Source organism: Engystomops pustulosus, chromosome 9 (assembly GCF_040894005.1).
Source record: "Engystomops pustulosus chromosome 9, aEngPut4.maternal, whole genome shotgun sequence".
Lineage (NCBI taxonomy): Eukaryota > Metazoa > Chordata > Amphibia > Anura > Leptodactylidae > Engystomops > Engystomops pustulosus.
Genome location: NC_092419.1, coordinates 46,871,546 through 46,889,150, shown reverse-complemented (window position 1 = coordinate 46,889,150; position 17,605 = coordinate 46,871,546). Strand labels below are relative to the sequence as shown.

Here is a 17,605-nt window from a genome sequence, read left to right as displayed (position 1 = left end):
GGGGTTGCTTCAGAATATTGATGAGCAGGGGCGCAGCGGGAATTACAAATGCTAATGAGGTGCACGTTACATTTAAAAATACAACACCCCAGGACTTGAAGAAAGATGCGGCCAGGAAGCCAGGTAAAGTTTAAGATAGAATAGATCTTGAACCCATCAACATATAGTTATTAAATAACCATGTCTGTAGTGTACATAACAGTGTCTATGGGAAACAGTGAAACAGCCCTCTGGTGACAGGTCCCTTTTAATACAGGAAGCAGTTGATAGAGATAAAGTAGATAATATAAACAGAAAGTTGGAATAATCACAGGCTTTACCTTGTTCAGGAAACTTTTTTGTCTCAGGAGATGCCTTTTCTGGTTTATAATAAGCGGATGATTCCGGTTCGGCAGATGCATCTATCTGTAGCCGAGGCACGCTGGGGCTCCTATCAGAATTACTGTCAACAAGACTGCAAATAAAAGAGGATGTGAAATGGTTTCTTACATGGAAGACAAGTTCAGATGAACACCATGACTTTTCATCCATGCAAGAATGAAGTCACAGACTCCATGCTCTCAATTTCATTTGTACTGTTAACAAGTAGCATGTGTATCCCTATCCTCTGTCCACTAGAATTTGTTGTAGATAAACCAGCACTTCACAAATAGCGGGGCAGGAGCCCTCCAGATGTTGGTGAGGCACAGCTGTGGAGCCAGTTTTGACATATGTGACTGTATACTACCCAATCTTTTGTATATTTGCCCCAATCCCAAGTTAACCACATAAAGAGACTTAAAGGACATCTACCACCAGGATGAAGGATTGTAAACAAAGCACATTGACACACTGGTGTGTGCTCCATCTGCTAGGATCTGCTTTTCTTTAAGCTTCTTATTCCCAGATTTTCTTTAAAAAAAACAAAACATGATTTTAAAATTATGCAAATTGAGTCCAAAGGGCTTCGTGGTCCATTTATTTTAATGGACCCTGGAGCCTCAGGCTCATTTGCAAAAATTTTAAAGCCCTTTATTATTAAAACAAATACATAAGAGGCTTTAAGAAAAGTGGATCCTGCCAGAGGGGACACCCACCAGTATGTCAGTGTGCTTGGTTTACAATCCTTCATCCTGGTGATAGATGCCACAGGGCAGGGCAGAATGGTCACATTCGTATTTCTTAACTTCTGCTTTTTTGTAAGGCACAGTTTACATCTCTATTAGGTTTTCAATTATTTGCTTCAGTTATTGTGAGCCAAAACCAGGAGTGGAAGAACACACAGAACAGGTACAAGTTTTTCCAATTCATCTTACCTCTGTAGAATTGTTGGAAAGAGATTTTACCTTTTCTTGTGTTCGACCACTTCTGGTTTTGGTTTTCAATAACTGAAGGAGATAACAGAGTAAGGACATCTAAGACCCAGTTCATGTCTAATAGGGGACTAAGGAGTCCCACAAGCCTCAAAGCAACTGTACATCGATTTACAATAAATGAGTTATCTTTAGAAGACTAGCGAAAAAGAGTAAACAGATGTGTGTCACAAAAAGGCTTCAAACGAGTTAATTTTATTAGCTAAAAATGTCAAGAAAAAATGTTGAGACAAAAACTAATTAAAAACATTTAAAAAATTGTACAACCGTACACATGTAACCATTGGTTGTGTGAACTTGGTAGGATCACTTAACCACACACCTCCTAATAGTTTTGTAAACTCCCATGTCTGCCCATATATAGTAATACAAAAGACATTGGTCAGATGATGACTACAGACAACCTTAACAATCAAAGACCAAGCTGCTACAATGTATGATCCCTAAACAATCCCTATCCATAGATAAAGCATATAAAGGGTATTCAAAAAGTAAATGCTATATCAAAGGAATATACCCACGGACAATCTAGGTATGCAGGAGGCAGACACCAGTGGCTCTTAGGTCAGGCAGATAGCAAGGAGCAGATGGCGGTATAATAGGAGGTGGGAGCCTCCATCCCACAATATTTGTGATTTCAGACTAGGGTTACTGTTTTTAGGTAACATTACCTTTGCTGTCCCTGAGAGTCATGCTCCATGTGTGTGGAGAGATTGTATATGGCTTCTTTGAAGTCATCTCCTCTTCCGTTCCTAATACCTGGTTGTAAAGTAAAACATGTTCAATACTGATTACAACCCACTAGAAAGCATTAACATAAATTGACGTAATTTTCCTCTACAGATCAATGGAATTTCATCTTTCATAAAGTAGTTAGGATTATAGTGTTTACCGCTACTTACGATTATTGCTTTAAACCATGACATTTTTAGTATTGCAAATTGAGGGAGACATAGGAAAGGGTATTGTGTTCATATAGTGTCCACAAATTAGAGAATGCAAAGTGAGATGGGCAATCTTAAACCAGATTGCACCTTCAAAAATTTGGCTTGGTGAACGGGACAAAAATTCAGTTTGCCATACTGGTCGTAAAAGTGTCTAAAACTAAATTCAGCGCACAACATTTTAGACAATTATTTGGCACACATTAAGACAGATCTGTTATTAAAAGATTGTGTAAAACCAAAACCACCCTAGAAGTTCAGTTGTTTTACAGAGTAAGGCTGCATGCACATGAATGTATAGGTGGACGCAGATTTCAGTGCTCACCGTTCCACGACGCAGCTCTATTTTCTATGGAGAGGGGAAGGGTGAGCAACTCTCTCCTCTCCAGCACGCCTGATGTGTGCCCGCACATGTTCATGTGAATGCAGCCTAAAGCCTCATGTACACGACCGTAATGGAGATTGTGATCTGGCCGCACAATTTGCAGCCAGATCACGGCCCACATAGAAATCTATTACGCCCAGTCACGTTGGGGCTGGCACACAGTGTCTTACCACAACGTGACTGGGTGAAGCACACATTCATGTTCATGAGGCCTAACCTGTACCTTTTGGATGGATTAGATGGACAATTAAGGCCAACAGTGATTCCCTCAACCAGTCCAGACCACCAGAGATCCTAACCCATTCTAAGCCTACAGGGACATTACTAGAAAATTACACTAACAACTCCTGATGCCAAAATTTATAAATATAAATAGAATTTCACGGTAATGTATGTAGACTGCATTACAACATGGTATTAACAGGGAGGTCCACTGGGACTTGAGTGAAGAAGATAATATCTCGGGAACGACAAGCTACAGTACACCTTAGGCTGTGTACTGAGCAGCTCTATAGAGTTTAATACATGTAGCAGGTTATATGACATCTGCGACACCTATATAACTTATTGCAGGGGGTACCACTTGTATTTAGACTGGTATAAATGTCTGATGTGCTCCAGTTTCTTTTTTTTCTTTTATTCCATTGAATGCGGATTACAAACATTAGCGACAGTGAAAAATAAATAAGAATTGTCACAACCCAACCATTGACAATTATTTTCCCTTCTGTTTGGTGCTGTCCATGATCTTAGCACTGCAGCAGCACCTTGTCTCCCCAGTACATACCGGTACATATACAGCAAACGCACCTGTTGTGTTTTTTATTAATTACATTATGACCAGTGATTCATCAAAGGCACTTGATGGGAACTAATGGGCAGGTCATGGATGCCCTATAGAGCCATTCATTTATGCTAGTGTACTCCATTTAATCAGTCTAGCTACACTATGTGACAGTAGGTATTTTCCATTTCTCTAGGTCACTCTAGCTAGGCTAACTTTTGGCGGCACGGGGCAGAGTGCACACCAGGTATTTACATCTTTAGCTCCACCCATCAGAGGGAACGTCCATGGGGCGTCCACCAATCCACAAGTGTCGGTTCTGGATTGAACAGCTGGGCTGTGTGGAGTCGGGGAGCTGCATCATCCGGACCTGTCCCCAACAGTTCTGGTCACACATGGGCAGGTCCAATAGCAGTGACAGAGTTCTTTGTGTAATTTTTTTCATTGCATTACCCTACAGATTTCTGATTTTATGACTCCTCTTATTTTATTTGAGCCTTTTAACAGTCAATGCCAGATCTCTTTGGTTTCAATATCAGTGATGAAATTTCTAGCTCACTGCTTTTCCTGTGCTCCACTTTCTAACTCCACAGTTGTGGTGGCAACATAGCTTAAAATGATAACTTGCGCAGCAGATTTGATCAAATTTGTAGTTTTTCATGCAAATACCACTTTGCTTTTTTGAACTGGTCATAATGTTGGGTAATCTGCGAACAAGATCAGTTCCAGTTCTCAGCAACAAATCCTACATGACATCACTGTATCACATGCACATAATGCAATTGAGACTGAGTAATTTGGTTATATTGATTTGCTTGTTACTTGTTCATATGTGCAATGAAAACAGGACCAGAAAATTGCTGGATTAAAAGAAGTTCATAATAATCATTTACACAAAATGCTGGTTTGTCTTCTTTGGTGTTGTGAAAAGCTGCAGTTTCTCCTAAAATAGGACATCCCCCAAAAATAAGACCTAGTACAATTTTCATCAAGCTTGGTATTGGGGAGATTTTTTTGTTGATCCAATCGGTTTCCAACCAGGAAAGAATGAAAGCACACACTGCTTAATGGGGAGTGTTACATTCTACAAACTATCTGGTTATACCAATTTGTTTTATATGGTTGTATTTTTGGCTTGGTCTGTAGCATGCTAGATCACTATTATCTTATGTGACTGGATGTGTATTGCCTTGTGTTTCTGACTTGCCTGACTTGACCTTTCTCTTGGATATACTCTCCTATAAGCTTTTGGCCTTGGAGTTCCTGACTTTTCTGCCATTTTTACACTTATTTGGATTTCATCAGGCTTTGACCATCTCTTTACTGCCAATAGTCCCTTCACTCCGTTCAGCTATGCTCTATACCTGCATGCTCCAATAGTTGTAGACCACTTTGCAGAAGCATCCTGAAGACAGCAGCACAGATCAGATCATTTTACATGGGTTAAATGATAGAAGCATTTGGTCCCTTAGATTTTTCTGTCCATAGTGGCCAACATTGAGAGGCCATTTTATTAACAATTTAAGACTAATTATGGAATGGGCCCACCTCCCCAAAGACCAGGTTGTATGGACTACCTATATGAGGCATACAGGCTTGTTTATATTAGTTGTCCAGTTCATTTAAGTGAGATTGAATATACCATCAATGACCAAAAACTATGGGGTCCACCTCCAAGACCTTCAGCTGGCAAGAGTGAGGGGGTCAGATACCCCATTCACAGATTACTGGCTCCTTGCACTACAATAGAGACATGGTCCTACGTGAAGTCTTTAGAAGATATGGATAGTGGCCAGGCCTGTATTCCTGGTATAACATTATAATTGTCACTGTTTGGTGGCTGTCTGCATAATGTATAGATCACAAGTGATCAGATACGTACAAATATCTATGCAGCGTATGAGCCATATGCAAAATTTGTTGGATCTGTGCATGAACACCAAAGCGTTTTGAAAAACTAGGAAATGCAGAAAAATACTAAATTGTATTGAGCATAACCTGCAGCATAACAGAACTATGATTGTGTCTTATGGGTCAATATGTCATCACTTTGACAGCTTGTCACAGTAATCAAGGCAGAGCCGGACACGTAACCACTGAAGCTAATCCACTCCAGGACTTTGGTTTAACAACTTCCTGTTTAGTGAGAATGTCACCCGATATGGGCAAACATAGGAGGAGGCTAACAAATAGAATATAGAAGGAGGTACTGTTTGCATTGGCACAGCTCCAATCTGAACTGGGAGCTATTACTGAAAAGGAATAGAAAGTTAAACTGGCCCTCTGTGTGAGACTCTTTTTGAGGGATTCTTTTTGTGTGGCACTTTGTGTTGGGTAGCTGCAATTGTCAGATAGCAATAAATGAACAGTGGATACACGTACCATAAATTGTTCATTGTCTAATCCTCCCTCCATGAACATCTTAAATCTCTGCCTTGCTCCCGCTTTCCCCAGGCACGGCAATAATAAGAGGAGCATAATAAGTCCAGGACCTCTAAAGGGTCTAATAGGGTTCTCTCAGCCTAATATTATAAAACAGATGTTGCGGGCCTGGTTTAAAACTTTTTCGACCAGTATAATAAAAGGGACACTGCTTCACTGGATAAAGATTACCAAGATTGGTCCAAGATCACTGGACCAAAAATTATGCAAATAATCCAATTGATAGGAGGTGGAAAGTGCATTTCAGTTGTTAATGGCCTGTCCTGAGGATAGACAACAATCGAAATTCCCAGACAACTCCTTTAAAATCTGTATTGTAAACTTTTGCTACAAGATCCAGTGTTCTTGTTCATTGACAATAGTTTGTCTCCATTATTAGAAAATCAATTTTACTCTTGCTACCAAGTTTTTCAGTAGTAATTACCCACAAAACAATGGGTGGAAATTAATTAAAACTGACGTTTGGAACACCAGTCTTAAAAGTTCCCCCTGCTGGCGGTCTGGCGCTTGTATCCATTGAGAGGCTTTGGCCTTAGTGGATATGCCACAAACTCTGACTTTTCCGATCTGTAGACCAGATCTGAGCCAGCAGAGGTTTTTTTTCTATAGTCTCCGCCAGTTGGCCGGGCATTCACGCCTCTGTCTGGTCCCCATACACCCACTTTCTACCCCAATGAGCACGAAAGAAGCAGCTCAAAAACTGGCTTGGGGGGGGGGGGGGAGATTAATGTGCTTTCTCCACCAGAATACTGGCAGAGAAGGCATAATGATTCTACCCCAATTTCTAATGGCCTGTGAAAATCAACAACAGGTAGTCCCCCAGTTACGTACAAGATAGGTTCTGTAGGTTTGTTCTTAAGTTGAATTTAAGTTGTATGTAAGTGGGTACTGTATATTTTATAATTGTAACCCCAGACAAAACTTTTTTGGCATCTGTGACAATTGTATTATATTTAATTATAATTATTATATTATAATTGTATTGTTATAAGAACCAGAATTAATAATAAAGTTTAATTGCAGACACCTTTGATAACTGTTACAGCTAATCATTGTAGCTTGGGGCTAAAGTAGAGTAAATTACCAACATCCAGACTTCTGTTTGGAACTAGGGGTGGTCTGTAAGTCGGGTGTTCTTAAGTAGAGGGCTGCCTGTGTACACCTATCCTGTTAGGGGTATCTAATATTATCAAGGTGAACATATACTGTTTGTTGTAAACATCGTAGATATGTTCTGTCATACAAGCATTAGTAATTGCAAGATTGGGTGTGTACATAAGGTGTTCATATTTATCTTGTCACACTTTGTTTTCTTTCAGTAGAATGTGTGATATAAACATAACTGTGGTACAATTAAGAGCATAAGGTTCTGTTCACACAACTAGTAAAATAATAGGTGAATAAGATCAAATCCATGGGTGTCTGATACCTGGGCTGATCCTCTTACAAGAAGATCCTTTTTTGTAAATGCTACCCTCTTAAGCATGTTGCCATGACATACTTAAGGCAACACAGTTTGAAAAACAATCTTTCAATCGTGATGCCCCTGGCATAATACATGGAAGACTCCAAGAGGCTCCAATGGCTCTTTCTACTGGCACTCTCTATTACAGCGTTCCTCTGGGAGACTGTAATAAAAATGCTACAGCACCTACAGAACCTATCTTGTACGTAACTGGGGGACTACCTGTTGTTGATTTTCACAGGCCATTAGAAATTGGGGGAGAATCATTATGCCCTCTCTGCCAGTTTTCTGGTGGAGAAAGCACATTACTCCCCCCCCCCCCAAGCCAGTTTTTGAGCTGCTAAAACAGGCATTCTAAAACATGGTCATGCTGCATGTTTATGATTTTATTACATATACTGTATCGCAGTTTGTCAATATGTATATTAACAATAAACTGCGATACAGTATATGTAATAAAATCATAAACATGCAGCATGACCATGTTTTAGAATGCCTGATGTCTCATAATATTAAAATAATTATCCCATGCAGCGAACCCCATATCTATAATGCCCAAATTGATGCCTTTTCTTCCTTTTGTCATCCATAAAATTGTAAATAAAAAGTGATTGAAAGGTTGTACAGTCCTCAAAATGGAAACGCCATCTTGTCCCACAAAAAATGACTTCTTTAAATCTCTGTAAACCAAATTATAAAAAATGCATGGGCCTTAGAAAATGGTGATACAAAGACATATTTGGGGCTTAAATGATTTGAGGTTCTCAGACAAAACAAAACTATAGAAATTTGGCATCTCCATGATTCTACGGACCTATAAAATCAAGGGGATATGTTATCTGGACTGCATAGTGAAAGCTATAAAAGTAAAGCCCACTAAGAAATGGTTGGTTTTTTTTTGGTCAATTTTTAACAGCTTCCCAGTAGGTTCCACGGAATAGAAAATGGTACCACAGGTAAGTACAATTTGTCTTGCATATAAGAAACGCTCAAAAATATCTATAAATGGAAACCTTTAAAAAAAAGTTATGGCTGTTGAAACACAGGAAGCAAACAACGAAAACACAAAAACTGAAGGGGTTGATCTATATCATTTACCATGAGTTGTATTTCTTTTCTTGCGAATTGATGCTCTTAGTAAGTCGGAGCCTTGTAAGTCTTCCTGGAATCGGCGAGACTTGACATCCTTAAACCATTCTCCAGTCACAAACTTTTTCTTTTTTTCATCCTTTAACGAACCCTGAAGACGTCTAAATGAAAACAAAACAAAGATGTTCTATTTAACAACATCCGTAGTCTAATTCATGCCGGTTCTTCTCATTCTATACTTTGCTACATTTGATTATTTTTTTTTGTAATTTTGTCTTCACCATTGACAAATGGATATTAAAGATAAATTTCGACCCAGGGGACCATTACCCTTGGTTAAATACCATCATCAACAAGCAAATGGGACAACACTGTCCTGAACTTTTTTTTTTGTAAATATCTTTATTGGAGCTATAGCATATCTTACACAGTTACAGGGTTTGTTTACATGCATAAAGATTAACAGCATCACAATAGCGTCGCTTGGCTCCTTTTTCCAATTTTTGTCACATATAGTAGTGTCACTGCAACTACTATGGGGACTCCAACCATTTTTCTCATCTATCATCAAACCTAGTTATGCGTCGTTCAATAAAAGCTATTGTTTTTTTCCTAATATACAGGTACGACAGACCCTCCTGGAGAGTTCAGCCTTGGTTGGCATGGGTTTTGATTTCCATAACCCTGCAGTCATTGTTAATGCTGTGATGAGAATATGTCCTGCCACTGTTCAGACATCTACGCCTATTCATAGGAGGACATGTGCCAGTAATAGAGAGATAGGGGTTTGGAGAATGTTAGAAATCAACTTCTCTACCTGTTCCAAAATCCCTGACATTCCGAAAAGTTATGTAGTATTGTACCCCTAGCCACCTTGCATCCCAAGCACATATTTTAGCCAGCCGATATGGGATACAGTACCATTGGTACATTAACTTCCTTCTGGATTCTAGATGCAAAGCACATCAGGAGATGTTGGTAGTGGTCCTCAGCATATTGTCCCAGTTATCTATGGTAATTGTCATCGCTAAGTCTCTCTCTCATTTTGACATACATGGTATGTAATTTCACTGTCCTGAACTTTTAACTGAGGGATATATATTATACACTGCCAATTAGGCATAACAAACATAATAAATCTCTATACAATGTAAGACACCTGCTACAGTGCCCACAAATTTATATTTAGGTCCACAATTTAGGGTTGACCTATTCTATAATATATGAGAGCAGCGCTGCTCCAACTTGATAAGATATATAATTCTTGTTGTATTCAGGTAACTACCGGAGGAATCTAACTACTAATCTAAAATAAAATGGCACAAGAGACATGCCCCATCATTTTTTAGTGTCTATGTCTGGTACTGCCATGCCAGCCACAACCACTAAACAAAATGTACAGATCTGCATCAATGCCCTTAGCTGTATGGTGGGGGTGCTTTGAGTCCAACCCCTATTGATCTCACAGCGACTGATCTAAGGATATGGCCTAAATTATATATTGTAGATCCCTATTAGTTCTCACTCTGAGCATGATCTGAGAAATACTATGTGCAATACTAGTGGCTTTTAAAGTAACAGAGTCCTAAGAAGTTATGCCCCAGAAATGTTATTTTGTGGGTAAAACAAGTGATAAGACTAAAACTGACATCACTGACTGTTCTGTACTTCTAATGTACATCAGAATGAACAATGCAGCTTGTTTGGAAGTAAAGAGGTTAATACTCCAGGCTGTGTCCATAATCAAATGCTGACCTCTATTTTTTTTTAGATTATTGACTTATTGATACATATTCATTATTTTATTTATAAAAGATCTAAATGGTAAACATTTTACTTTTAATAACATTTTTTAACCTAACATGTATGTGAAAACAATGACATCTATGACATTCTATGTTGCTGTTTTCCTTCCATGGAGACCAATGAAGAGTTAACTACCACCCAGGACAGGATATGATCTCTGAGCTATATTCAGCCTGTGGTCTTACAATCATTTCTTGTAGCCTGGTGCATAGTATGAAACACTGATCCTACCTGATCCGGTCACTGTCCTTCTTCTGCAGCTCTGCGTCTCTCTGCAGGACTTTCATGAGTTTCTCATACTCCTCTTCTGTCAAGAAGCTGAGGTCCAGCATCGTGCCCGAGCTGTTCTTCATTGCGTATAGAAACTACAACTTCAGATGCAGATGATAAATTTCCACCATGAAGGGATCGTAAACAGAAACAGCTTCTCTTTGAAGAACGGGGTCAGTAATTGCTGAACATGTGGAAATTTGGCAGCTTCATCTTCTCAATTTAGTTTCTATCCAGTAAGTAATGAAGGATAATTTCCATCCACTTTCTCCAGTGCAGTCACTGTGCTTCCAAGTAACACAAGCAGACTACAGTGGTCCCCATTGTCTGTAGTAATAGGGTTTAGGGTCCATTCCAGACGTCACAGTTTTGCCTGTGAAAAAAAAAAAAAAAAAAAAAAGAGTTGTAAACTGGACTTGTTACAGAAGAAAATAAAGAGATTCTTTGAGATTTAGATCCACACAACATATGGCGAGCGATTGTGAACTATGGGGGTGGATATTTACTAGTTGGTGCACGTTCCAAAAAAAGTTGCAGTACCCTGTTTATTCCAATGGCGCTGGTCTGCGAAGGTAACTGCATGTGGTGATATCAGCTTTTTAAAGTAAGGGCACGGGAAAAGCAAACACTGAATGAGCAGGACGTGTTGTTTTAGAAAAAAAATGACTATGCAAACACGGAGCACAGAGCCTACAGATAGAACAAAGCAGAGGTCATTTCTCAAATTCCAAGGTCAACTGGAGCTTTTGTTGAAAAATTATCTCTGGCAAGACTTGGGAAGTCAGAAGGGACACGTTACCAGTCCATATGTTCTTTGCGGCTCAGATCTGCAGAGCAATAATAAACTTCAGATGGGAGTGTCTACCTGTCCTACCACTTTCCTTTACCATCCTGCTCACCAATTATTCCAGTTAGCCTTTTACTCATCATAGCCTGTGGGCACAGCCAGAAATACACTGTGACAAAACACACTATGATGACAGTCAGTGTGATAATACAGGTTTCTAAACTAGGCGACCTAAGCCAGCCCGATTTCCTTAAAGCTCTAGTGAACAATTGCTGGAAAGGGACCAGTGATGGCTGTTTTTGAAGTCTGGCATTGAAAAGGTTACAAAAATAGCACCATTACCGCACAGCAACACTTCACAACATACATTAAAACATCGGTGCTTATTGTTATCCGTTTACAGCTTTCTATTGTCCAGAGACAGCTACTTTGTTACCCTCCTTGAAACAAAGTCTTATCTACATTTGTTGTGCAGATGAATATAATCTATTGTTCCCAGTTATCAGCCATTTCAGCCTGGTTGGAGAATAATTGTTGTGTTCCCCAGAGATTTGTCCACAAATAACTGCGCTGATGATCGTGCTTTATCTTATATTTGAAAAATGTTCACGTAGAGAAGGGCGAAACATTTTACTCATAGATGTACTGGGTGAATAAAATGCATTGGATCGGAATATGGGCCTAACTACCAACAGTGAGACATTAATACAAAAAACTGTAGGGGGGTCATTTATTATTAGCTGTGCACCAGTTTTTTGGCGATAGTTTTTTATGGCTGCACTTCAATTTAGCTCCTTTATTTGTCGCTTAATTAATGGGGGCGTAGCTTTTGAGCACTTTTCCAGCACTTCTAGGTTCCCGGAACTTTTTTTGACGCATAATAAGACCAATAAAAAGCATGGAATAAGGAGTGTCATTTCTTACATTCATTTGTTAATCTTATGGCGCACAACAATTAATAATCACAGTGCAAAACACTGCTAATACATCTAGAACTAATAATTATAAATCCCCCCAAAGTGTCTGCTTTCATGGACCACCACATGCCTCTTATTCACTCACTATCCATATTTACTTTAGGTAATTATTCAGTTTAGACTAAATAAATTCACTTTGGAGTCTGGGAAGGGATCAATAAGCTCATGTGTCTTGTCTATGATCTTGAGATACGAGACTGGGGGAGAAAACTATTTTTTTTGTTTAAGCTCTGCTATACTTTATGTATATCTAAGTATATCCAAAAAACATTCTCTGCTATATATGAGGGTAGTGTTTCTATCATCCTCTGAACAGTTATGTATGTTGTGTGAGGGTAAAAGTAAAACCCTGCCTTATGTTTTCATTCTTTCTCCAGCTTGGATTCACCTATGTAACAATCTGTAACTTGTCTATCAACAAGATTCCTAACTGCACACAAACTGATGCGACTGTGAGAATTGTTACATTAGCAGCCCTGCAGTCCTGCTGAAAGACGTTGCATCGTATTTCTTCATAATGCAAGTCCCATCCACTTTAATTTGTACAGTCAGAGGGATAGAATCTCTTGATGTATCTGGCAGGTGGCTGTGCAGCACTTTATTTCTACGCTAGGTCATCTTAAGCACGGCCCCTGACGTTTCGTGTGTGAAAAGTCGCTGGCTTCAGCTAATGGGCCTGTGCTGGGACAGGAATGCCCTGCGCTAGACCAGTCCCCTGGCGTGGAGTAGGTAAAAAGGGGAAAATAATTGCAAATACTAGAAATATTCTACAATTTGGGATGATTTTAGGGCTTCTATGCTTCTTTTGTGGCATAGAAGTCCTGATAAATAACCCCCAATGGGCCCAAACACAATCTTTTGCAGCGTAGCCACACTACCCAGACAGTGTGGGGAATTTATGAATGTATTTGCACCACAATTCTAGTGGTTTTGCACCAGAATGTTTTAAATGCCTTGCATCACATTTGTTAAGACTTTTTTTTTGCACTTGTCCGTCTAAAGGGGACATGGCCTTCAGAAAAATGCATGTGACCATGTTAGAAAGGGTCGTGGCTTGGAGAAAATCAGCTGTTTGCCCAATATTTTGGCGCGCAGTGTAGACTAACTAAAAGTAGGTCTAAAGTAGGAACTGACAGTCTAATGCTGCACCAGAATTCAGAGACTGTCAAAAACTGAGACACATTGTTAAATCCTCCCCCTTGTGCTCACTGCTCCACCTCCATGCATAATGCCGATCTATGGCAGCCATGAACAAGCTGCCATTTTTGTTGCTAGCTCACAGCCGCTATTTACAGATGTGTGAATGGAGCCTAAATCTGATTGATCAGTTATGGGCAATTGAAGAATGACTAGTTGTCATGTACATCCAGTCAATGCAGTTTTTTGTGGTTCCCTTATGGTGTCTTATTTTACCAGGGTAAAGGTCCTGGAATAGGAACATTTGTTTGGGTAGTTTCATAAAGGTTTTGTGCAATATAATTGTGTTGTTTTTCTCACCTATGTAATAAATAAAGTTATTTATGTGTTAGATGTATTGCTTCCAACAGATAAATATTGATGCCATTTCATTTGATCAAGTTGTACTTCTTACAACAATTACAATACACAAAACACAGACGACATCCGCACTGTAAATACAGTAGATTTTCAGCATAATATTGTGCAGAAATTCATGTAGAAATTCGCTACCTGGCATTACAATCCCATTTACTACATCACAATGGCAATTAAGAGAACACAGTGCCCTTATGTGACATCACAATACCCCTTTACTGCATGACAATGCCACATGATAACATTAATATAACCATTCTGACATCACAATGCTCTTCTATGGCATCAAAATAAGATTATAACAATTCTCTGGATAAACAATTCCCTTGACATCACAAGGTCCATAATAACATCAGATTCATAGTATCATAGTTTAAACAGTTGAAAAATAAAAAGAACATGTCCATCAATTTCAACCAAGAAAGGGAAGGGGTTGGGTGAGGAAGGGATTTAAAGGAAACCTACCATTTAGAATGGCAGGGGTAAGCTGTAAGTACCGAGCACCAGCTCAGGGTGAGCTGGTGCTCGGTACTTACAGCTTACCCCTACCATTCTAAATGGTAGGTTTCCTTTAAGGGAAACTATATAACAGAACCGTCATTATATTACAATGCCCCATCATAACATCACAATGCCCAATTATGACAACACAATGTACCGTTGTGACATCACAAGATCTCACTGTAACATCACAATGAGGGTGATCACCACCACAGGTAGCCAACCATAACCATAACCAAGTCCTACCCTGTTTGTAACCAATGAAATTACTTTGCACATGGTACACAATGTTTCTGCGTGAACATTGAGATAAGCCAAGCATTTTAAATTTGGTAACAGGTCAATGTGCTGCTGATTTGCACTGGATCTTTTCTTATATCAATGCAGAAATTCTGTTATTGCCGAATGACAGGCTTTTGACTAGGGGCGGGAAGTAAGAGCTCCTCCTTAAGGGCTGCCTTACAAGTTAGCTAAGAGGCAATGCTTTCCCTTGTCTACAATCACCTGCAAAGCGGCCTTAATTAGCAAAGTCTCTATAAGGAGAGCTCTTACTTCCTGAACCTGTACTGCACACACACAAGCTGCTCACACAGAATCCTTTAATACTCTGTCTGTGTATTTTAAATATTTGAGTTCATGTTGTTTGTTTCAAAGGTGTAGGCTATTGACTCAACACTTATCAAGGTAAAAAAAAAAAAAAAGGAAAAAAGTAATTTACAAATTTCTGAGCTTAACTCAAAAAGACACTTTATTGTATAGAGAACCACACAACTCTGATTTAGCTGCAAATGGATATACATATTAGGTGAATAGGTGGTGTATGTTACTAGCAACATAATGGATAGGACATTTTCTTCACAGTGTAAATTGGCTTTGTTTTTACAATAATTCGCCATATTGCACAAGCCTGTCCTGTGTTTTTTTTTTCTTGATTGTTCAGTTTTGTCATGACGACACGGGGATTGTCTTTATGAACGTAGACCAGAAGGGCATATGAGTGAATTGCATGGTGTGTGTTAACAAACTGCGCCGTCAACGGAAAAAAAGAAAGTGCTTGCTCTATCCTTCACTGAACGTACAGCCTGGCAGCATATCTCCTTGATCTCACTCTCCCCCCCCCCCCCCCCCATCTCTTCAGCCGAACGTATGCTATACCCGAGGCCCAGAAGAGCACTGAAAGCATTGCCATGTGTGTTAGGATTAGGCAACTGTACACAAATGCACCAATACAATTGGCCAGAAAAAAACTACATTAATGCCCGTTTTTCATAGCCAGTTTACATCTGTTTGCCATCCTTTTTGGATCTGTTTGTAAGTGGCATCTGTCATGTCAGTCCATTCAAAAAAACTGATGTGACACTCAATGTATCTGCAACATCCCCCACCGGGGTCTTGCCTTTTCTTGGGGCCTAGAGGCAGCCGGGTCCAGAATACCGGAATGGCCGGCGGTTGCGGCCTATGCACACTGATGTCACGGTGCTTGGTACAGGGACCGGAGGGCTGTCCGAAAGCCTGGCAGGTCTCCAGCAGGTGGTGTGTGCAAGAAATATGGAGGGAGAGGCAAAATAAGTCACGGTTCTTTATTAGAACAACTGCAGGCACCAAGCCAGAATGATTTCGGAACAGATTCTGGATTACCTCTGTGACAGGAGGTGCTCTCAGGTAAGAGCTTGTGCTCTAAGTTCTTTCTGGAACTGACTGACTTCTGAGGTCATACCTAGTCCCTCCCTGTCCAGGGGTTTTGTTAACCTGGTCAGGTGGTAGCTCACTCTCCAATCACACTCCAGTGTACATGGTGGAATACAATTGGATTACAACTTTCAGCCTATTAACCATTGCCTGTACAGGCAGGATCTACCGTTGCTAATTACCTCTGAATTGCTGTTTTACCCCCAAGGTGAGATGTGCAGGCTCACCTGCTGGGGAGAGACAGATAGGGGGCCTTATTTGCAAACACTCCTCTGCCCGCACATCGGCAGGGTTGTTGCATATCCTTGCCACCGTGTTTTGAGGACAGCACACAGGTGCCGCCATATGCTGCACTGATAAGGATGTGCTCAATGTTTTAACAGATTGTATCTAGTTGAGACATGTGCCACACACAGAAGATTTTCACTATTTATTTTAGGCTAGGAATCCTTCCAGCCACATTGGGGGATAGTCATTGGTGGGTTTAAACCAGGGGTCCCCAAACTTTTTACATAGGGTGCCATTCACTGTCCCACCCAGAACGTTTGAGGGTCGGACTAAAATTTAAAAATAAATAGCGGTACATGTGACTGCATCCGTAATACACTGGACCCTCCATGAATTAATTATTTAGTAAACTGCACCCCCTTGTGAACTATTTTATATATTGGCCCAATTAATTGAGTCACTGGGACCCCTCTCCATTAATTGAATATGCTGCCCCCCCATTAATTACTAGACTGAACCTCATAATTAATTATTTCCTATGCTGCCCTTATTTCATATATTAGGACTCCAGCCACCACAATCTTTTTACTGTCATTTTAAAACAAAAAAACCTGTACTCACCTCTGGCAGTGGCTCCCGCATCTTCTTTCTTCTGGCTGTTGCCGGACAGGAAGGGGTACGGGGTCGTATGATGATCATCACACGGCCTCGCATCCAGGTTCAAAGAGCGATGTGCGCCGGGGTTGTCTTCCGGCCACATCGCTCCATCTGCAACAATAGTGTTCAAGTGGCCGTTTCCGGCCACATCGAGCACTATACAGTGACGGGCAGGAGCTTCTTGTCCGGACGGATGGAGGCCCCTGCCCGACAGCCGAAGGCCAATGCGGCCCGGCACTGGCGCTTCAAGCGACGGGACCCCTGCTTCCTGTATCATAACAATGGGCTTGTACTTAGTTGTTGCTCAACAATGAATTTACCTCTAGGCGATGATTACATTTCTTAGGGTGGTATTCCCAGGTATGCATTTTCACCCAGTACCAGTTCTGACCAAGAAATACTGTCCATTTGGACACTTATGGGTTCCTTAGTCTTAGGTCATGTGTCTAAGTATTAGGATATGTTTAGATGTTTAGCATTTTCAGAAAAAAAAAATAAAGTACTCAGGGAAAATGTTCAAAGGGCTACTGACAGTAAATTTTCTAATAAGTTATATTAACTAGTTTAACAATTTCCATTTTCATAAACTTGCTCTTTATGCGGTGACATTTTCTCTGAGCGCTGAGCAGATGGTATATATCCCAGAAACTCAGCTGTAGCCTAAAGATAAATATT

General features: G+C 40.1%; 1 protein-coding gene across 6 annotated transcripts in view; it reads right to left on the bottom strand.

Annotated features, from left to right (window-relative positions):
- The window catches only part of LOC140077722 (synaptotagmin-like protein 2), a 50,330-nt gene that overhangs the window by 17,385 nt on the left and 15,340 nt on the right, over window positions 1-17,605 (bottom strand). For 5 of the 6 annotated variants that reach the window (XM_072125130.1, XM_072125131.1, XM_072125129.1 and 2 more), the window contains 4 exons: window positions 10,499-10,910; window positions 8,471-8,622; window positions 2,024-2,111; window positions 321-454 (listed from right to left, as the gene is read on the bottom strand). In XM_072125130.1, coding sequence (XP_071981231.1) covers window positions 321-454; window positions 2,024-2,111; window positions 8,471-8,622; window positions 10,499-10,620 — 496 coding nt within the window. In that variant the 5' untranslated portion in view covers window positions 10,621-10,910. Of the gene's footprint in view, window positions 1-320; window positions 455-2,023; window positions 2,112-8,470; window positions 8,623-10,498; window positions 10,911-11,077; window positions 11,317-17,605 lie in introns of those variants that run through there. The other variant, XM_072125132.1, reaches the window with a different exon arrangement.